Source organism: Sphaeramia orbicularis, chromosome 7, assembly GCF_902148855.1.
Source record: "Sphaeramia orbicularis chromosome 7, fSphaOr1.1, whole genome shotgun sequence".
Classification (NCBI taxonomy): Eukaryota; Metazoa; Chordata; class Actinopteri; order Kurtiformes; family Apogonidae; genus Sphaeramia; species Sphaeramia orbicularis.
In genome coordinates this window covers 46,556,986-46,579,257 of record NC_043963.1, presented here as the reverse complement: position 1 = coordinate 46,579,257, position 22,272 = coordinate 46,556,986, and the positions used below count along the sequence as shown (strand labels likewise).

Sequence of the window (22,272 nt, the reverse complement as noted above, 5' to 3'; positions counted from 1 at the left end):
GTGTATAATGAGGCTAATTGCCACACAGCTGTTTGGCCACATGCATTTGGGTTGCCGCAGAGCAGGACTGTGCTGAACAGGGAGGTGAGCACAGAGAACTTTTGGGTTTGATTTATTTGTCACATTATTTTGAACAAATTTCAAACTTGACAGTGATGTGGAATGGGTTGGGGTTTTTTTTGTTGTTAAAGCGCACACCTGCATACCCTTTATACATTGGATGAGTGAGGAGTTTGCACCCCTTGGTAGGCGGAGCAAGGTACGTTTTAATTAATTGTAGTGGCATGTTTTGGTCTTTTGTTTGTTCTTTTGTTTGAAATGTGTGTATTAAATTACAATTTTTAATTATGAGTAATATGTCCTGTTGTAATGTATGTGCTTTTAAAGAAAATGTAACTAAGTAAATTTTGTAAAATAACTTATGTAAAAATGTTTGTGTTTTAGTTTCACGGTGCATAACGACAAAATAAAGACTTGCACCAGTCGAACTCTACGCTTTTTCATTGATGCCAAGGGCTGCTACACAGTATATATAAAAGAAAAGTGGGAAAAAGAGGTGGGAAGAACATTATCGGAGGAGGAATGGGAGTACGTCAATGAGCAACAATGGAAAACAACATGCTCCCAATCATGGAGGAAATATGGTTGGCAGAACATTGTGAGATATTTTATTACACCAGCGCAGAAATCTCAGGATACAAGATGCTGGAGACTATGTGGTGAAAGCAAAGCCAATCATTTTCATATATTTTGGGACTGCCCTTATATTGTGCCTTTTTGGCAGGCTTTGAAGAAAAGCATGGAGAAATTTTTCAAAGTCCAATTTCCATTCACATTTGGATCTCTATACTTGGGAAAAGAGAACCAGGGGATAACACATTCACAGGATAAATATCTATTCAGAATATTGTCGGTAGCAGGGAAAAAAGCCATCACTAGACGTGGCTAAAAAAGGATGCACCGAAAATGGAGGACTGGATAGAGGTTGTGCATGACATTTATAGGATGGAGAAGTGGACTTTGTATGTCAGACTTGATTCAGACAAATTCACCAAGTACTGGAAAAACTGGGTTGATTTTATAAAACTATTATGAGCAGATTTTACTTGATCAGAGTAATGTGCATTTAGATCCATGTAAACCCTGAGTTTGTGCTACACTTTAAATGTTCAATGTTCATCTTATACAGGAGAAAAGAATGGAATGTGAAATATATGTGTTATTTCCCTTTAACTCATATTTTGGGTTGCTTTGTACATTTTTACTATTTCTGTCAGTGCTCCCCTGTTTAAGTATGTTTTGTGTTTTTGTTTTGTTTTTTTTGGTTTACATACATAGAAGTCATGTAAATGATGTAAAATGCTAAGATGATGCTGACTGAAAAAATAATTATAAAAAGATAATTACAAAAAAAAGAATACTAATTCTATGTTAATTACACAAGTATTCTGTTTACACTTTTAACTGTGACCATAAACCAAAAATCTAACTGAGAATATCGTTAAACTACTGGTTCCATGAGCAGAATCCATAGTATCAATATCCAAACCAGTAGTATCGATGAATTCTCAACAATACCCATCCCTAAAGTTTGTTACAGCACAGAAACTGCATTACTAATTATGCTGCAAATGTAGGCGACTAAAAAAAATACACAAATTAGTATAATATGTAATAATAAGTATATAAAATGAGGTATGAAAAAAAGTCAAATCAAAAACAAAAGCAGACCAGACACTAGAGCTGCTTTCACTGTCACTACCACTACTATTTTTTCTTCTAAATCACTGACAGTGTATGCTATATAATTTAGGACATTTACCGCTTTACCTTGTCATGAGGCAGCAATGAGTCTGAAAAATAGCCCTAAGTCACCAGACTTAAGCAATAAAAACAGTTGTTTATTGTTTCTTTACCATCTGCTCTTTTGCCAGATGACATAACAGTTGTGAAATTCAGATTTAATCATGACTTAGAAGTGGCTATTCACTAAGAGGCAGTCTCTGTTCAGTTTTTATACAGTTCAGTTTTTCCTTTCGTCAGTTATGTAAGGCTGGTTGGTCTGTAGGTTGATGTTATTCCATGTAAATATGTTGGCCTTGGGTTACTTCAAAGGGTCACATATTAACACCCAATTCAACTCACATCTGACTGGCCAGAAGGAAAACTTATCTCACCAAATGTTACCCCTGTGTTCAAGGTTTGAAAATAGTGTACTTTTTTTCTGCCTCTGCCTCTACCTGTAACTGAACGACCAGGAGAAAACATGTCGTGTACTTTTAATCCCCCTCGGCCAAATATGGTGTAAGATTCTGTTGAAAGTTTCTGCTCTATAAATTAGATTAGAAAGTCTTTGCATAAAACTTTCAACATACATATTTATATTTGAAAGTGCTCTGATATTATAACGAGAGAGAGAGAGAGATTGATTGTAACAGACACAATAACCAAGGAGTTGTTATGACCCATAGGTGGGCCGTTGTGTCACTCTGTAGGTGTGTATTTTTCTGTGCGTGAGTGGCTAATTGGTTACAGGTGCGGCGCCAGATCCCACACCTGGATTGGACCAGCTGCCGGAGGTGGACCAATAAAGACAGCGGAGCTGAGCCTGACCAGTGTCACCATTTCCTCCACCCCCAACCCCGCCTTCATTCTGTTAGTGTTCATGGTGTCAGCAGTGGGGGGGGGGGGGGGGGGGCTGCCCTTTTTCTTTTGTCTCGTTTTCTCCTGTTTTTGGTAAGGGAGTGTGATAGCTCGAGCGGTCAAGGCGGAACCTTTAAATAGCGTCCTCGCCCCCCGGGGAATCTTTTGGCCGGACGCAACCGGAACCGGAAGCCCACATGAAGGTAAGTTGGCGTCTTCTTATATTCTAAAAAAAGTAACAATCTTAACTTTAAATTTACTGTTGTTTTTTAACTTTAATGATTTGCTCTGCACATACCCTTATACACAGGCTTTTTATGCACGCCCAGCAAGAGAGGACCGCTGCGCACACGGCTCACCCTCCCCCGCTGGACCTGCTCACCCCGAATCACCCTCCAAACAATACAATTAATTAATAAAACATATTTACCCGGAATGTGTGTCCATTTCTTCATGCTTCATAACTGTACAATATACTAATGCCATTAATGTCTATGTAACGGTGACCGGACGCAACGGCGACCCACCGTTACATTTCCTCCCCCCTTCTCCCAAGAGTCCAGTTCATTCAGTCCTCATGAACTCTTGACAGACAGTCCGCCACCAGGTTGGCCTTCCCTGGCATGTAGTGGACTGTAAACTCATAAGGCTGGAGGGAAAGGTACCAGGCTGTGAGGCGTGTGTTTGTGTCTTTCATTCTGTTCAGCCATTGCAGAGCTCGATGGTCTGTCTCCAGGAAGAAGTGGCGTCCCAGCAGGTAATACCTGAGTGACTCCACCGCCCACTTCATGGCTAAACACTCCTTTTCCACCGTTGAGTACCTGGTTTCCCGGTCCGCCAGCTTCCTGCTCAGGAATAGAACCGGGCGCCGTTCCCCCTTCACCTCCTGCAGCAGCACCGCTCCGATGCCCACCCCCGAGGCATCAGTCTGTATGGTGAAAGGGCGGCTGAAGTCAGGGCTATGGAGAATGGACTCACTGGAGATGGCTTGCTTCAGGTCCTTGAAGGCTCCATCACATTCCTCTGTCCATCTCACCTTGTTTGGGGCAGATGCTTTGGTGAGGTCTGTGAGGACTGCTGCTCTCTCTGCAAAACGATGGATGAATTTTGAATACCACCCCACCAGACCCAGGAAAGACCTTACTTTCTTCTTCGTCGTGGGCACTGGATAGGCGTGGATGGCATCTACCTTCCCCACTCGTGGCTTGACGACCCCCTGGCCGACAACATGACCCAGGTACTCCACCTGCTGCTGGGCAAAAGCACATTTGCTTGGATTGATTGTGAGACCTGCTGACCTTATCAGGTGGAGGACCCGCCGCAGATGAGCCAGGTGTTCTTTCCAGGTCTGGCTGAAGATGACCACGTCGTCGAGGTATGCTGCTGCAAACTGCTGGACATCCTTCAGGACCTGGTCCATGAGCCTCTGGAAAGTTGCTGGCGCCCCCTGGAGACCAAATGGCATCACCCTGAACTGGAAGTTGCCATATGGTGTTCTGAAGGCTGTCAGTTCTTTGGTCTCAGACGCCAGGGCCAGCTGCCAGTATCCCTTGCTCAGGTCCAGTGTGGAGATGTACTTGGCCTTCCCAACTCTCTCCAACAGTTCATCAATCCGAGGCATGGGGTATGCCTCAAACTTTGAGACAGCATTGAGGTATCTAAAGTCAATACAAAACCTCAATGAACCGTCTTTCTTGGGCACCAACACTATGGGGCTGCACCACTCACTGGTTGACACCTCAATGATGCCCATCTCCAACATCAGGTCGATCTCTTTCTTCAACCTCATCACGAGACGTTCAGGGATTCTGTAGCACTTGCGACGTGGAGTAGCATCTGGCTTCAGGTGGACTTTGTGCTGGACCAGAGTTGTGAAGCCAGGCTTCTCCTGAAACAATTCTGGATCCAACAGCGCCTTTACCTCCCCCTGCTGGCCAGGCTGGAGATGTGACAGATCCACTGAACTGGTCTCTGTGCTGCTGGTGGGAAACAACTGCTCCCTCTCTGCTTCCTCTGTGGCACAGATGAAGAGCTGCTGCTGGACAGGTGGTTGCTGTTGTGGCTGCAGGACTTGCGGCAACTGTTGCTGTGGCTGGCATGGCTGAGCAGGAACCTGAAACTCTTTCAGCAGGTTGATGTGGAAAGACTGATGTTTCTTCTGTTTCTCTGGCATAAAGAGCTCATATGTGACCTTACTCAGCTGCCTGGTGATCTTGTATGGCCCCTGCCATCTGGCCAACAGCTTACTGTCACTGGTGGGAAGCAGCAGCAACACCTGCTGGCCTGGATGAAAAGTCCTTTCCCTGGCTTTCCTGTCATACCAGGTTTTCTGGTTGGCCTGTGCAGCTCTCATGTGCTCCTGGGCAAAAGCAGTCATCTGGTCGAGCCTCTCCCTCATCTTTAACACATAGGCGACAACATTGTCCTGTTCAGTTGACGGACTCTCCCAGTGCTCTCTCAGCAGGTCTAGTGGTCCCCTCACTTGACGTCCATACAGCAGCTCGAAGGGAGAGAATCCTGTCGACGCCTGGGGCACCTCCCGGTACGCGAACAGCAGGTATGGCAGCCATTGGTCCCAGTCAGAGCCTGTGTGTGAGACAAACTTCCGCAGCATGTTCTTTAGGGTTTGGTTAAACCTCTCCACCAGCCCGTCCGTCTGGGGGTGGTATGGGGTGGTCTTAATACCCTTAATCCCTAACAGCTTGTACACCTGCTGTAACAGTTTTGACAGGAAGTTTGTGCCACAATCTGTTAGGATCTCTCTTGGGATGCCTACCCTTGAAAACAGCTGCATAAGGCAATCTGCAACCTGTCTAGCCTTCACAGCTCTCAGGGGAAAAGCTTCTGGGTACCGTGTGGCATAGTCACAAATGACAAGGATGTACCTCTTGCCTGAGCTACTCCTCTCTAGGGGACCCACTACATCCATCCCTATCCGGTCAAAAGGTGCATCAATCACTGGTAATGGTTGTAACTGGGCCCGAGCTACTCCCCTAGATGACATGAGCTGGCATATACTGCATGATGCACAAAAATCCTTCACCTGTGTATACATGCCTGGCCATACGAACCTTCTAGAGATTCTGTTCAGTGTTTTTTGAAAAGCAAGATGACCTGACCAAGGAATTGCATGTCCTAGCTCCATGACCCTGTGCGTGAGACTCTGGGGCAAAGCTAAAGCCATAACTTCACCCTGACACTGGTAAAGAATACCCTTCCTGATTACATAGCTAGCTTCAGCTAAGCAATCTACTTTGGCCTGTCTGTCACCCTCAACCACTGCCACCTTATTAAACCAAGGTCTCAAAGCAGGGTCAGCTCTCTGAAGTGCCGCTATATCAGAGGGAATATCTATATCTAAGGGCTGGTTTGGCTGTGTGACCTCCTCATGCTGTTCCTTAGCTGTCACCCGAACCTTTTCTCTCCTTCTCTGTGCTCTGGACTTTGGCTGCTTTACTGGACCACTCTCTAGATCTACACCAAAAAAAGGTAACTGCTCAAGAGTATTCTGTGTTGATTGAGCCCTAGTTGTGACCATATTGCAGGTTTTAACTGGAGGATTTATTTCTGGCTGCTGCCCCTCACAGGTAAGTGACTTCACCCTGGCCTGATGTATCAGATCTAAAAGTGTAGGAACATCATTACCGAGGATGACTGGATATGGTAAGTTGGGCACTAACACTACTGGGAGGAGATAAGTTTGGCCACCTACAGTCAAATAAACCTCTGCAGTAGGGTATGCTCTATGGTCACCATGCACACAACCAATTTTAGCCGTTTCCTCACTCCATAGCTCTCTAGGTACAATGCTGGACAACACAATCGTCTGAAAGCTACCAGAATCTAACAAGGCATTTTCACACTGACCGTTGACCAACACTAGTGCTGTGTAAACCTCTGTCTGCTGAGGTGGTAGGTGGGTGGGCCTAGGAACTGTGCACAAGAGCGATGGCTTGCTTGATCTAGTGGCTGGGCAAGTATACTGGGTGTGGCCTAGCTCATTGCACTGATAACAGCGTGTGTCTTGTTTCACTGTGGAGTGTGGCTTTTTATTGGTGTATCTATTGATGGTGAACTGTCTGCTGCTGGACTGAGGCCTAGCCTGAGTTTGACCACCCCTTTCACCCCCATTGGACTTACTGCGGGTGGCGTAGAAGTTGTCACGGCTGAAGGTGGGTCTCCGGCTCCCAGATCTAGCAGACAGGAACACCTCTGCAAGCCGGGCAGCGTCCTCAGCTGTCTTCGGGTCCCGCTCACAGATCCAGACCTCCAGTTCTGGGTCCACCATCCTCAGGAACTGTTCCAGGATCAGCAGTTCACAAATGTCTTTTACTGTGGAGCTCTCTGGTCTCACCCACTTGCTGAACAGGTCTCTCAGTCGCACATAGAGCTCCCGCGGTGTCTCATCTTGGCGGATGTTCAGGGCTCGAAACCTTCTCCTGTAGGTATCTGTTGTGATCTCATATTTGGCCAGGACAGCTTCTTTCACCTTGTCGTAGTCTTCAGCGTCAGCAATGTCCATAAGCACATAAGCGCTTCGTGCTTTACCTGTGAGCAAAGGCACCAACTGAATAGCCCACTCTTCCTTTGGCCAGCGACAGACAGTGGCCATTCTCTCAAACGTTGTCAAGTAATGTTCAATATCATCCTCCGGAGAGAGTGGTATCAGCCGAGGCTCTCGGTGTGGCGCTCTTGGGGGTTGCACTGGTGGTGGCTCCTCCTGCTGGCTAGCATGGGCGCCCGTCACTTCCTGGTCTTCCCCCTCACCATCTTCCTCTTCACCGTACTGCTCACCTCTGTTCTGCCGGTCCTCTCTCAGCTCATTGACCTGAGCTTGCATTTGGAAAACTTGGTGTTGCATGCTCCGCCATCTTTGTTCTTGGCGTGTTGCCTCTTTCTCCATCTGCTGGTCTCGCACTGCCTGAGAACGCACCAGGGACTTCACCAGACTTGTCAACTCTTCCAACTTATCTGGTTTGCATGCTGCTGAGGCCTCTTGCTGGTCTGCTGTGGTACATGGTTCACTTTCTTCTGGTTCGTCATGTTGCTTTTTGGCACCTCCTCTGGTCATAGCTGCACCTTTGAAAGGTTTCCCAAAAAAAAAAAAAAAAAAAAAAAAAAAATTCTTTTTTTTTTTTTTTTTTAAAGTTTTTTTTTTTTTTTTTAATTTTTTTTTCTTCTGACACCACTTGTGATAGCTCGAGCGGTCAAGGCGCGTTTTCAAAAAGGAGCAAAAACCCAGGACGGAAGTAAAAGACTCAATTATCTTTATTTTTCTTCAGCATGACGAAAAAACACAACCTTCACCAACCCCCGTCAACTCTAAAATGACCTGTATTTATACCAACAGCATTGTGCATGTCACTTGTCCAAACCATTTTTCCCCACAGGGGAACACCATTTACCCATCAACTCAAAACAACAGCTTTTCTAATCTTAAAAACACCACAACTCAATAAAATACACTATTTACAAAGATTAATACATCTTATATTTACAAAACACCATTACACAACACATATATACATATTTACATTTCCCCATCACCAGAACACCCCTCCTTTAACTACCCCATGTGCGCTCCCCTCCCGGAACCTTTAAATAGCGTCCTCGCCCCCCGGGGAATCTTTTGGCCGGACGCAACCGGAACCGGAAGCCCACATGAAGGTAAGTTGGCGTCTTCTTATATTCTAAAAAAAGTAACAATCTTAACTTTAAATTTACTGTTGTTTTTTAACTTTAATGATTTGCTCTGCACATACCCTTATACACAGGCTTTTTATGCACGCCCAGCAAGAGAGGACCGCTGCGCACACGGCTCACCCTCCCCCGCTGGACCTGCTCACCCCGAATCACCCTCCAAACAATACAATTAATTAATAAAACATATTTACCCGGAATGTGTGTCCATTTCTTCATGCTTCATAACTGTACAATATACTAATGCCATTAATGTCTATGTAACGGTGACCGGACGCAACGGCGACCCACCGTTACAGGGAGGTTAGATCTTTTGGTTCCTTTTCTTTGCAGGTCAGCCTCATTTCTTGGTAGTAAAGTTTTGTTTGTTATTTTGGCCAGAGCCCACCCTGAAGTTTCAGTTGCCTTTTTGTCTGGTTTTCATTATCTGTATTACACACTTTTGTAAATAAATCACTTTTTTGTTAACATGCACAACCCGCATCCTGGGTTTTCTCTGTGGCTTGGGAGTGAGGAAAGGTGTCCACACTTTTCATGTTGCGTCCTAGGGTCCCCTAGCTGGGGCGTAACAGAATAAACTGAGGTCAAAGGAATGGGGTTTTCCTTGATGCATAATACCTGATGCTCATAATCTTTCAGAAAAAGAAAGGACAGAAGAACAGTATGATGACATTATCTAAACTGGAGGAAATTAAGGAGGGTTATGAAAAAATGTTTTACCTCTGTGTGGTTGCATTTCCATGGATGGGGATGAACAGAGGGAACAGATAAGGGGCAATGCAAGTGGACACCACCAGGCATATCTGGCTCTTCAGGAGACTGAGAAAGGAACTCTGCAGCCAGGACCAGCTCTGAGGAACAACCAGTAAGTGCTTCAGACATTACATCCAACAAACACAGAGAGAACCAGCTGACAGTTTCATCTACTCACTAGTTTCTTGCCTTGAGTAGAAGTCATGTAACTAGAGAAGGTGATCCAGGGCCCGAAGACGGCAGTACCAACAAAGAAAATGTAGCCCAGGAACTCTGCTGGGGAGGGCAGGCTGCTCACTGTTCCCCTGTCCAGGTCAAAGGCCAGAGAAATAGCCTTCATGGCCACCACCATCTGAGAGCCTGACACAGACACACAACCACTGTTAAAGACAACAGATACTCTGGAAAAACGAGCAAAGATGCAAGTCAGCTGAAATAAACATATTCAAATCTAACACAATAAAGTTTTTACACATTTATGAAGACTGTATAGGAAGTGAATTTTTCAAAATTTAAATTATAACTTGTGCATAATTAAGCGTGTATCCATTTTACTGACAGGTGAGTGCCATCTGTGTTTCTAGCCTTGACTGACAGTTGGGTGACAAGTTGGAATTTCGGGGGGGGTTTTATTGAATGATAACTCTGCTGTATTCACACTAAACAACACCATCAGACATTCAGTCACACAAATGTTTCATCATGTTTCAGTTTACCAGTTCTTTACTACAATACTTGATGCTTTAAAGTAGCATCCACTTGTTTTATATAGACAACAACAACAATAATTCTGTGTAATGGCTGAAGACAGAAAGAAGAAAAATGCAGGGAACAGAGAATGTCTGTATGGTACAACAGTGTACTAACAGGGTTTACCAACCCTGGTCCTCGAGATCTACTATCCTGCAGGTTTTAGATGTTTCCCTCTTCCACCACACCTGATGGTCGTTATCAGTCTTCTGCAGAGCTTGATGATAGGCTTATCATTTGAATCAGGTGTGTTGGAAGAGGGATGCATCTATGACATGCAGGATAGTAATATCTCGAGGACCAGGGTTGGTGACCCCTGATCTACACCATCAGTGCAGATACTGCAGAAGAGTCGCTGCAGTATTATTGAAGACCAATTTATACTGAGCAGAATAACATTAAAATAATGTTACAAGTAAAACAACTACATGCTACTTGTATAGTGAATTCTTGGTTGAAAAAATTTACTTTTACCTCTAATTTTATGCCAGGTCTGTAAGTCAATGAAATGCAGCTCTCTGAAAGGCAGATGAGATGACTGTCAGCTCAGGTTGGTTGAAAAATAATTATTGCAGCATAAAATGCTGAGCCCCAAAACAAATGGAGTGGTCTTCCCTGAAGCTGAAAGACAGTAATCCACTGATCAGCCACACCACTGTGAAGTGGAAATAACGTTGATTATCATCTGTCAGTGGAAATATTAGGCAGCAAGTGAACATTGAGTCCTCCCAGTTAATGTGTTCGAAGCAGCAAAACAAGCAAGGAATCAAATCTGAGCTAATTTGACAAGGGCCGGGTAGTGATGGCTGGACAACTGGATCACACCATTTCCAAACTCCACCTCGCTCTACCTTCTGTACCCCCACTCCTTGTCGCCGTCATCAGCCAATCAGGGAGTGGTGCGTTTGTGTAGCCTCCAAAAACACGAGCCTGATCCGTATCTGATCTTTTTAATTCAGTGCTCCTGAACTGCAACAGTTACAGGGGTTGGACAAAATAATGGAAACACCTTAAAAAAAATCAACAAAATATAATTTAATATGGTGTAGGTCCGCCTTTTGCAGCAATTACAGCCTCAATTCTCCGAGGTATTGATTCATACAACTTGTGAATTGTTTCCAAAGGAATTTTAAGCCATTCTTCAGTTAGAATACCCTCCAACTCTTTTAGAGACGATGGCAGTGGAAATCGACGTCTTACTTGAATCTCTAAAACTGACCATAAATGCTCAATAATGTTGAGGTCTGGGGACTGTGCCGGCCATACGAGATGCTCAACTTCATTAGAATGTTCCTCATGCCATTCTTTAACAATTCTAGCTGTATGGATTGGGGCATTATCATCTTGAGGTGAAGGTGTTTCCATTATTTTGTCCAACCCCTGTACTACTCTGCAGCAGACACCCAAATTTCGCTCCCATGTAACATCTGTGGGATGTGCTGGACTAACAGGTTAAATCTGTCTGGGCCACAGGTCACAACTTAATGTCTTGGTCCCACATACAACAGCTCACCTTCAGAGGCGTTGGAGAGTCCAGGCTGTGAGTCAGAGCTATTATGTTCCCACAGATGCTGGAAGAGGTTGAGATCCAGTTGTTGGAGGCTTGGTTACTTTTTAAAGTCTTGGCTGATATAAAAATGTGTCAACTGTCAAGGTTCAACATTTCATTGCTGAGTTATACGTCTATCCAATTGTACCCACAGGAATTAAGGTCTGCCTCCACTGATAATAGCCACTGGGAATCAAAAATGAACTGAAAGGTCCCAAACTAATTATCATTTGACAATTATTCTTTTCAACTGAGAATTTTAGAATTGGTGTGGCAGTGCCAGAGTGACCTGTAACCTCTGAGTCCCCGAGAGGGAGATAGAATGAAGTGAATGGGAGACAAGTAACAGCAGGACATGTGACTAAAACCATCATCAGCGCTTACTATGGTCAGTTTATAATTCAGATACTGGTGAGGAACACTTACAGAGCGGCTCATTCAACTGATTTTTCTCTAAATTATGTGTGTTGAGGTGTTTTCCCACCCAGTGAGGAGGAAGATGAGGATAATGGCTGAGAGGAAGAGGCCTCTGCTGCTGGACCGTTGGGTGAGCAGCAGAGCCAGATAACAGAGTGCACTGAGGAAGAGGACCCAGAGGACATGGAACTCAAAGAAGAGGAAGAGCCCGTAGATCCCAGTCAACGCTGATACCATGTGCTTTAAAGTGGACACACCACCTGAGGAAGGAAGACCGGAAAATATGTTCAACTACACCATCTAACTAAAGATTAAAACCTAATAATGCACGACGAGGTCTGCATCAGAAACTGGCCTTTCTCTAGAGTGGTCCAATCAAATGGTAACATGTGGACATATTTCGTGTTCAACAGTCTCTGTCATGTAAGCAGAGCAACTTATATGTATGTATTATACATATTTGAGCAGGTATTCATAAGCACTTTAACATTATGTATAACAAAATTTGGGGAGATAAAGTTTTTAGGTGAAAAATGTCAAATTACTGCTCAGTAACTCGTGGACTTGAAACTGACATCAATTTTTTAAGCTTTACGTAAACATTCAAAACATGCGGTTCTCGACAGAAAATGATATCCAATAGGACAAAACCTTTTAGATATTATGTTCAACTATGCTGAAAATAAATTGTGGAGTAAAATATTAAAAAGTCACTGTTTTATTGACATGAGAATGTGGTAACACGTGGACGACTCTTTACAATTGTATGCATCACCCAAAATGTTGACTTATTTTTTAAACAAGCCAGATATAATCACAATGCTTTATTTAATGTATTTAATACAAACACAGTGTTATTTACAACTTGTTCTGGTCCGTACTGAAATAAGTAAATTACAAATACAGAGTAATTTCTCGGTAACAGCTCACAGATAGTCTTTTTAAATGTGACCAGTGTATGAATTCACAAACTTCATCATTCAGAATTTGAATTTCTCACAGTAACAGACAGTTTTTTGCATGTCTTTCTTGTTAATTTAATGCAGTCTAGCAGAAGGTTCAGAACTTCTCCTGTACTGTGTAAGTGGTATTTTAAAAAGGATCGCAGTTCCATAAAATAGAGATCTTTAGCTAAAAAATGAGCCCACTTGATAAATGATGTGTGCAAATGTACTTTTTCATGTTGATGTTCACTTTTGCTTGATCGGACCCATAAGTTCCTGCAGATATGTAGGTGTGTGCATCTTACCGAGTCTAAAGTAGAGTCTACAGAGCAGACAGAGCAGCAGCAGCCTCCAGACTTGCTGCATGCCCTGCTCCACTGTTGCCAGACCACAGCTCTGAGCCAACTCCTGCCACACAGCCAGCCTGCTGGACATATCCATCCTGCAGCTGAACACACACACAGCACATTTACCGAGTCTGGCATGGTTAAATAGCACCACAGAAATACACTTCCATACAATAGTGTTAATGACAATGTTGTACAAGAGGTAAACAGAGAAAAGTAGAGTCAGGAAAGTGGGGCCATTTCAAAAATAATCTCACATTTACATCTCAAATGCATCTAACGTGTGTTAAGATTATAGATTATATTATACATATGTGATATTTGCCTACAGCCAACCAAGTCCACAACCATTCAGTCCCTACTCTACCTCACCTAACATCCTTTTTTTTCTCTTTTAAAACAGAAAATTAGTCTCCAAATATTGAAGTTTTTCTCACATAAAGTAGAATTTTTATTTCTTATAACTGTATAGCTTTTACAGTTATAATGGTTAGAAACCAAACGCATGTGCTTTATGGCAAAAGAGCCTATTGGCAGCACAGTCATTAATATCTGCATAATACATTGTATTGACCTCCTCATCTCCTTAATTTGATGATGTTTTTAATCACACTACAGATCAGTGATAAGTCAAAAGACAAATCAGAACAAAATGTGTTAATAAGGTATTGTTCTATCCTCCTGAACTGCTTTTGTATTAGTCTGAATTCAACTGGATGGATGAATATTGTTCTTACAAATGATATCCATGCCAGTCCAAAACCCCAGGTGTCCAGCTGGGTTGACATCTACAGACTGAGAAGGCCTTTGCACATGAGTCACATCCTTTTCATACTCAAAGCATAAGCTCTTATGTTATACAAAAGGAGGCGCCATCATCAGGGTACAGACCATTGCCATCAAATAGAGATAGAGCACAACATCTTTGTATTAATCTGCATTCTAAAGAGAATCCAAATATTTCCCCAAAAATTTTTAAATGTTCAAATACCGGTGTATTTAACAGAGAGCATAGCACTGTTTGTTTTTAGCATCAATGATGCTGTAAAACATAATTTTAAAAAATCTGGTTAATACAACACTTAACATGTTCCGCTAAAGAGTTTAAACCTGCAGGTATTTAGAGTATCTCCACATTTAACTACATCAGATCATTCATGTTTGGGCGTTTATTTTTTGAGTTATGGTAGCCACTCATTATTTTTCTAAAAGAAAAAAAAATTCTGTGATTTAGGAGGCATTAAAAATACAGAATAATTTGACACCTAAATTTCACACGCATATCACTCTAGTACGTGAACAAAATATGAAGTTGGTAATTTTTAAAAAAAATACATGTATTAGGGTATCAATCAATTAATTTCAATTAATTAACGGGTTTCCTCTTATCCACATTATTGACGCCCCACTTTCATCAACTAGCAGGCAGGATAATCTTCCATCTGCCTGAGGGAATTCAATTATTTACAATAGGCTTTATATTGACTTGTGTACTTTGAGATTTTTTTCTTTAAATAGTGTTATTACAACTTGTATTGTTTTGATGTACAACTAAAGTTTTTAGACACTTCATAATATTACAATATACACTAAACTCAGCAGCTAGAACACAGACTATAAGACTTTATACTTTGGGAAAATGTGATTTCCCCAGACAAATCTGAAATCAGACAATCAGCAAGTAAGATATCAAGCCAGTAGTTGCTCTCTGTGTCTCCATGTTTGTTAGAATGAAAGACACTGGTCCATGCTTGCTTTGGTTCCACTCAGTTTGTTGTAACAATTTAAAACAGAGCAGCAAATCCCATAAGGTCAATTTTCTCATGCAGAAAAACCAAGAATACATCAACAGGTAAATATATGTATTACACATTTTTTAGTTTAACTAAATAAATACACTTAATTAAACAAAGGTTCAAATAAGAGGAGGCATGAATAGTCAAATATGATAATCATTTGATCAAAGACCATCTTTGACCTCCCTTAATCAATCAAATTTTATTTATATAAGGCCATTTCATAACAAAAGTTATCTCACTTACATTTAGAGCTGATCTAAACCAGACTCTTCAACCAATTCACAGACACTCAACAGAATCATCCAGGAGCAAACACTTGGCGACAGTGGTGAAAATAAACTTCCTTTGAACAGGCAGAAACCTGGAACAGACCACGGCTCTTGGAGGATGGTCATTTACCTTGACCAGCTGGGGTTAAACTGGTCACTATGCAATGCAGGGCAATCCACTGTCTTTATCCACAACCATAGTCAGTACACAAGGGAGTTGAAACTGTGGCATTACATATAAGTTTCTGAACTGCTGTTATGATACCATCTGGAGATAGAGGTGATCGTATTTGGATGACTCATAGAAAAAAAAGACTGAATAAGTATTTTAAGAGAGGGGTTCTGTGTAAGTCTATGTGAGCTTTTGGCAACACCCCTAGCGGTCATAGGTGGTACTACAACTTTAAGATTCTTCTACATGGGCTTCATTTCTTTCCTTTACATTAACCATGACAAAGGACATATGACGTATCTGTGGTGGCCCAGAGGTGCAACAGCCCAAAAAATCATCCACTATAAGAAAAAAAATAGAACAACACAAAAAATTATCCACTATGAGAAAAAAAGAGAGAACACAAAAAATTATCCACTATAAGAAAAAAGAGAGCAGCCCAAAAAATTATCCACTAAAAGAAAAAAAAAAGAGAACCCAAAAAATTATCCACTATAAGAAAAAAAAGAGAACAACCCAAAAATGTATCCACTATGAGAAAAAAATAAAATAAAATAAAAAATTATATATATACATATATATATATACATATATATATATATACATATATATATATATATATATATATATATATATATATATATGTTAACCACCTTTTCAATTAAGGGGGTGTTTACCTGAAAGGTCTCTTGCTTTAAAATTAAGGCCACCACAAAAAATAAAGCATAGGCTGAAAATTTTTAAGGCTTTCAGCTAATGTGGCTAATGCTAACAAAGCAACCCACCAGAAGTGGAGGTCGGTACACTAAAAATAAAGTTATTTTAAAAATATATAGTGGACAATTTTTTGAGCTAATGGATAATTTTTTGGCCTCTCTTTTTTTTCCTTTTAGTGGATAATTTTTTGAACGGTTCTCTTTTTTTTCCTTATAGTGGATAATTTTTTGGGCTGTTGTCTTTTTTTTTCTTATAGTGGATAATTTTTTGGGTTGATGTCTTTTTTTTCTTATAGTGGATAATTTTTTGGGCTGTTCTCTTTTTTTTCTTATGGTGGATAATTTTTGGGCTGTTGTCTTTTTTCTTATAGTGGATAATTTTTTGGGCTAGTGGGTAATTTTTTGGGCTGTTCTCTTTTTTTTCTTATAATGGATAATTTTTTGAGCTATTGTCTTTTTTTCCTTATAGTGGATAATTTTTTGGGCTGTTCTCTTTTTTTTCTTATAGTGGATAATTTTTTGGGCTGTTCTCTTTTTTTCTTATAGTAAATCATTTTTTGGGCTGTTGTCTTTTTTTCTTATAGTGGATAATTTTTTGGGCTGTTCTCTTTTTTTTCTTATAGTGGGTAATTTGTTGGGATAGTGGATAATTTTTTGGGCTGTTCTCTTTTTTTTCTTATAGTGGGTAATTTGTTGGGATAGTGGATAACTTTTTGGGCTGTTGTCTTTTTTTTTTTCCTATGGTGGATAATTTTTTGGGCTGTTCTCTTTTTTTCTTATAGTGGATAATGTTTTGGGCTGTTGTCTTTTTTTCTTATAGTGGATAATTTTTTGGGCTGTTGCACCTCTGGGCCACCGTACAAATCACTTCTTTTTCTATATTTTATTTTGGACAGCCCAAAATCACACAATACCTACCCCACTAAAGACAATGTGACCTCTTACATTTCATCAGATCAGTTGCCTCCCTGTTGCCCCTGGACCCCCTCTACTACCAATCTGTCCCCTAAAACCACTATGTCTTGCAGTTCGAACTTAAACCCTCTGCTGTCCCTTTTGTCATTTTGATCTACAGTCAGAATCCACTGAGTGTGGTCATTTTTAAACCAAAAACCGAGGATGACAGAATGTGAACTAGTGCAGGTGATAATATCCACTGCACCTGGACAACAGACTGTACAGGCTGGTGTTACTCTTTTATGTGAGTTTTTCTCTTATTAGTCACAGTCGACTCAGCAATATGTAACTTTTCTGTCTTTACAAATGATACAACAGTTGTTAAATGTTAATTTTCGCTACTGTTAACATACACGTCGGCTGTGTTTTTCTATGTGTCAGACTGACATAACTTTGGAAACTTCTCTGAAACTATTAAAAGACAGTTCAGTAAAGTGTTGGACCGGCAGTAATGCTTACTAACTGCACTGCAGATCACGGCTACCTCTAAGATTCGCTGTTTTGCTTTTCCTTCGTAATAATGCAAAGTTTACCCTAAAAGACTTACCTAAAACTACACAGAATCACGGCTCCACAGGCTTCTTTAATTGAGTGTACTGCTGTTTCTTCTTCGGCGTCTTTGTTGTGTTTCTTCTTCTGCGGCAGAATAAATGTAGCAACGGCCTCTTTCGCCCTCCAGAGGTCATCTGAGAAACTCCACTGAATGAAATGAAATCCACTTGAAAGTTTTTTGTTTTGTTTTTTTTTTTCAAACTTTTATTGGGTTTTGCAGATGTATACAAATGTATCAGAAAAATTACAAAGACATAATTATACTTTTTTTTTTTTTTTCCCCCCCATTTGGGGGGGGCGGGGGGGTGATGCAGTGGTTAGCTCTCGTGCCTCACAGCAAGAAGGTCCTGGGTTCAATTCCTCGATGCCAACACCAGTCGACAGGGGGTGGGACCTTTCTGTGTGGCGTTTGCATGTTCTCCCCATGTCTGCGTGGGTTCTCTCCGGGTACTCCGGCTTCCTCCCACCATCCAAAGACATGCACTAATAGGTTAATTGGTTAATCTAAATTGCTCATAGGTGTGAATGTGAGAGTGATTGTTTGTCTCTATATGTTCAGCCCTGCGATGAACTGGCGACTTGTCCAGGGTGTACACCCATATGTAGCTTCACCCATATGTAGCTGGGATAGGTTCCAAGTGACCCTAGTGAGGATAAAGCGGGTTCAGAAAATGAATGAATAATTATACACTTTTCTTAAGAAAAAACAAAGATCAAGAGAGTGATTACTGAAGTATTAAAGTATACCCAAACAACTCTTATAGTACTAGAACCACAGTAAAAAATTAAAATAAAATAAAATAAATGAATTAGTAAACAAAAAAAGGTAGGACTAGGACAGAATCAACAACAAAAAACAAACAAACAAGAAAAAAAATAATAATAGAAACACCATCACATCAGTCAGGTATTAATAGACTACAATCAGCACATCACATGTCTAAGCAGTGGCACATAATTCTCCTCACACCAGGAGTAGCATAAACAAAGACAACCTTTGTGTCAGCCAGGGGTGAGTGAAAGATCTGTCTTCTTGACCAATTGAAGAAATGGCTCCCATAGTTTCCCAAATTTACTGGAGCAGCCAATTAAGGAGAGTCTGATTTTTACCAGTTTAAGAAAATAAAGAGCATCCCTGATCCAATGGGTATGATGGGGAAGTGTTGTTGATTTCCAGTTAATTTGAATTAATCTTCTAGCTAATAGAGTAGCAAAAGCAAGTACATCCCCTTTGAACTTAGAGAGGTAAGGGGGAGAAACTCCAAATAATGCACACTGGGTATTTGGCTTTGTTTTTTCCCCAACTACCTCTGACAAAGTATTGAAGATCTCAGTCCAATAATTGTACAGAGAAGGACAATGCCAGCGCATGTGCATTAAGTTTGCAGGAGACTGCTGACACCTATCACAGGTTGGAGATACACCATCCTAAATCTTAGCCAATCGCTCCTTAATATAATATGTACGGTGCACAATTTTGCACTGAATAAGACAATGTCTTGCCCAAATAGAAGACTTATGTACCCGTCTTAAAACCTCTGCCCAGACTTCATCAGACCGTGCCACCTCCAGGTCCTCCTCCCAAAGCAGTTTTATTAAGCCCAGGGGCTCTGGGTGTAAAAGATTAATTTAATTGTAAATATACGAGACAGAGCCTTTAAGAGTAAGAATTGGTGTCAGGAAGCCATCCAAGGCTGAGTCAGGGGGAAGATTTGGAAAGCTAGGAAATGTGTTAGGAACAAAGCTGCGGACTTGTAAATATCTAAAGAAATGATGCTTTGGGAGCGAGAATTTATCTGAAAGTTGCTGAAAAGAGGCAAAGACGTTATCAATATATAGATCTTTAAAGTTACAAATACCAAACTTTGAAATCCACTTGAAAGTTAATGCATCTTTCTCAATAAATTTTGGGTTTACTCTTCCCAAGTACGCCCAAAAATAGATAATTAATTTTTTTTATTTTTTTATGATTATATTTAAACTTATATTGACAAATGGAAATACTTAGAAAAATTATTGGAAGACATCAAAAGGAATAGATATCCTCAGTCACCTTTGAACACTTCCAATAATCCAGTGATCCTTCCGCAGGTTCACCTATGGAAACCTTGGTACGACTAGGCATGTAATGATATGAAAATTTCATATCATGGTTATTGTGACCAAAATTATCATGGTTATCATTATTATTACGGTATTATTGAAATTGTGCTCAAAATGTTCAAAAAGTACTCATACACACACTGAAATAATTTAACCAAGTTGTATTTAAAAATAAATAAATAAATAAAATAAAATAATAGACACAATGTACTTTCTGTTGCAGAAACATTCAAGTATTAACCCTTAGGGGTCTGAGCCTATTTTGTCCGTTTATCAGTCCTTTTGATTTTGCCTTTATATACTATATAAACAAATGTTTTTATACCCATGTTTGGAATCTGTTTTTTCAGCACAACTTCATCTATATCATCTGTCTATTATTTTTTCACTTTAACCTACTACATCAACACAAAAGGACAAAAAATATATGAAATCTGATTTGAAAAATGTATATAATTTATTGCATAAATAACACACAGATGCTTAACGAACCTTTTCAAAGACTTTAAAAGTGAATATTGGTTCCAAATATTAGGTATATACGATTAAAATTGTAATAAATTAAAACTATACTCAAATATTTGACATAAAAGCAGATCTTTACATAGGGTTTTTTCCCCTAAAAGTGCGGTAATCAAACACGGTTATCATGATAATTAGAATTTAAACGGTAATACTAACCGTCTGCAATTTTACCACAGTTTATCGTTGTACCAGTAATTGTTACATCCCTAGTTACGACTTTTACTTCCTCTCAATTTTTACTTTAAATAAATACCTCATCTGTAAATTTCTTACATTTCTCACATTCTTTGCCTTGTAAAGCCTTCTTCCAATTTAATAGACATGTACACAACTTTCATACAAGACCTGCCAATTTGTTGCATGTGCCAGTGGTCCGTACTGGACGTGGTCAGTTCTGTCTGAGGTTCAGGGGGGCTCGGCTATGGAACAGTTATATTCAAAGTGCATCTCAGTCTACTTCACTTAGTCAGTTTAAGTTTAGACTTAGGACATATCTGACAAATTTAAATGTTCCCCATACATACACTCTCCCACCCTTACTCTTTTTCTTTTATTCTCTGTTTATATTTTTGTTGTACTTTGTATATTATTGTTAATTCCTATTGTCTTTCTCTATGCTAATGCTGTAATGAGGTGATTAATTGTATAAGCCCCACAGGGTTTTCTGATCTCACCTGCACAGTTTGTTTCTTTGTTTGTCCCAATGTTTGATTTGTTGTTGTGTAAAATAATAATAAATAAAAACTCACCCAAACTGCTCACTGATGCATGCCTGATGATGATGGAGATGATATTCTTTATTTAGTTATCACATACAACCACTGTCAACACTACAAACATTACCAACAGGTTAGTGACTGAAAAGGCACAGGCAGAAGCATAATGCTTATATTAATGCCTGTCCTGCAAAACAAATTAAGCTACCCACAGTTCAACAAAGGAAAAAGACAAAAAACAAAAACAAAAATGCAAACAACAAAACAAACAAACAAGCAAAAACATAAAGAAGTTAAACTAAAGCAGAAAACGTAACCAACCAAATTAAAGGCAAAATAGAGTACTCTTTTTTTTATAGTGGATAATTTTTTGGGCTTTCTATTTTTTTTTTTTTTTTTTCTTATAGTGGATAATTTTTTGGGCCGTTCTCTCTTTTTTTTTTTTTTTAAAGTGGATAATTTTTTGGGCTGTTCTCTTTTTTTGTTATAGTGGATAATTTTTTGGGCTTTTCTCTTTTTTTGTTATAGTGGATAATTTTTTGGGCCGTTCTCTCTTTTTATTATTATTATTATTATTATTATTATTATTATTATTATTATTATTATGGATAATTTTTGATCTATTCTCTTTTTTTTCTTACAGTGGATAATTTTTTGGGCTGTTCTCTTTTTTTCTTATAGTAGATAATTTTTTGGGCTGTTCTCTTTTTTTGTTATATTGGATAATTTTTTGGGTCATTCTCTTTTTTTTCTTATAGTGGATAATTTTTTGGTCTGTTCTCTTTTTTTTCTTATAGTGGATAATTTTTTGGGCCGTTCTCTCTCTTTTTTTTTTTTCCTTAAAGTGGATAATTTTTTGGGCTGTTCTCTTTTTTTTCTTATAGTGGATAATTTTTTGGGCTGTCCTCTTTTTTTGTTACAGTGGATAATTTTTTGGGCTGTCCTCTTTTTTATTCCTTATAGTTGATAATTGTTTGGACTGTTGCACCTCTGGGCCACCGTGGTCTTTTATGTTCTGGGATAGTCTCTCTCAACTCACCATATTTTTTTGTTAGTTTTTTTTTTTTTTTTTTTTTTTTTTTTAATCAATTACTAGAAATTTCAGACAACCCCACGGTTGAAACACACTGATTTAAAAGTTTCTACATTTGGCTTAAAGCTTAGATAGTTTTATGTTGCGTTAGAGCAAAAAAATGATCTTACAGCTCCAGAGCGGGTAAGAAATTTTTGAAGTCTATCAATATTGAACATTATATATACTGGACAATATCTATGATGATGTTCAATTCAGAGTGTGTACGCGTTTAAAAGATATTTAAATAAAATGGACATCACGAAGACGGACACTATGTTATCGCGA

At 39.9% G+C, this 22,272-nt stretch overlaps 1 protein-coding gene and 1 long non-coding RNA gene across 2 annotated transcripts in view; one reads left to right on the top strand and one right to left on the bottom strand.

Annotated features, from left to right (window-relative positions):
• LOC115422011 (protein-serine O-palmitoleoyltransferase porcupine-like) overlaps positions 1-17,648 on the bottom strand; it is a 54,055-nt gene extending 36,407 nt beyond the window's left edge. Inside the window, exons 1-6 of the mRNA XM_030138043.1 lie at positions 17,564-17,648; positions 13,062-13,204; positions 11,880-12,072; positions 10,321-10,364; positions 9,275-9,456; positions 9,064-9,194 (exon numbers count right to left, since the gene is read on the bottom strand). Of these exons, the coding sequence (XP_029993903.1) occupies positions 9,064-9,194; positions 9,275-9,456; positions 10,321-10,364; positions 11,880-12,072; positions 13,062-13,197 (686 nt within the window). The 5' untranslated portion in view covers positions 13,198-13,204; positions 17,564-17,648. The remainder of the gene's footprint in view (positions 1-9,063; positions 9,195-9,274; positions 9,457-10,320; positions 10,365-11,879; positions 12,073-13,061; positions 13,205-17,563) is intronic.
• Positions 10,670-19,263, top strand: LOC115422013 (uncharacterized). The gene is made up of 3 exons (XR_003935780.1): positions 10,670-10,804; positions 11,681-11,686; positions 19,253-19,263. It is a non-coding gene; the product is annotated as an uncharacterized LOC115422013 (long non-coding RNA).
• Positions 19,264-22,272: the final 3,009 nt, after the last annotated feature.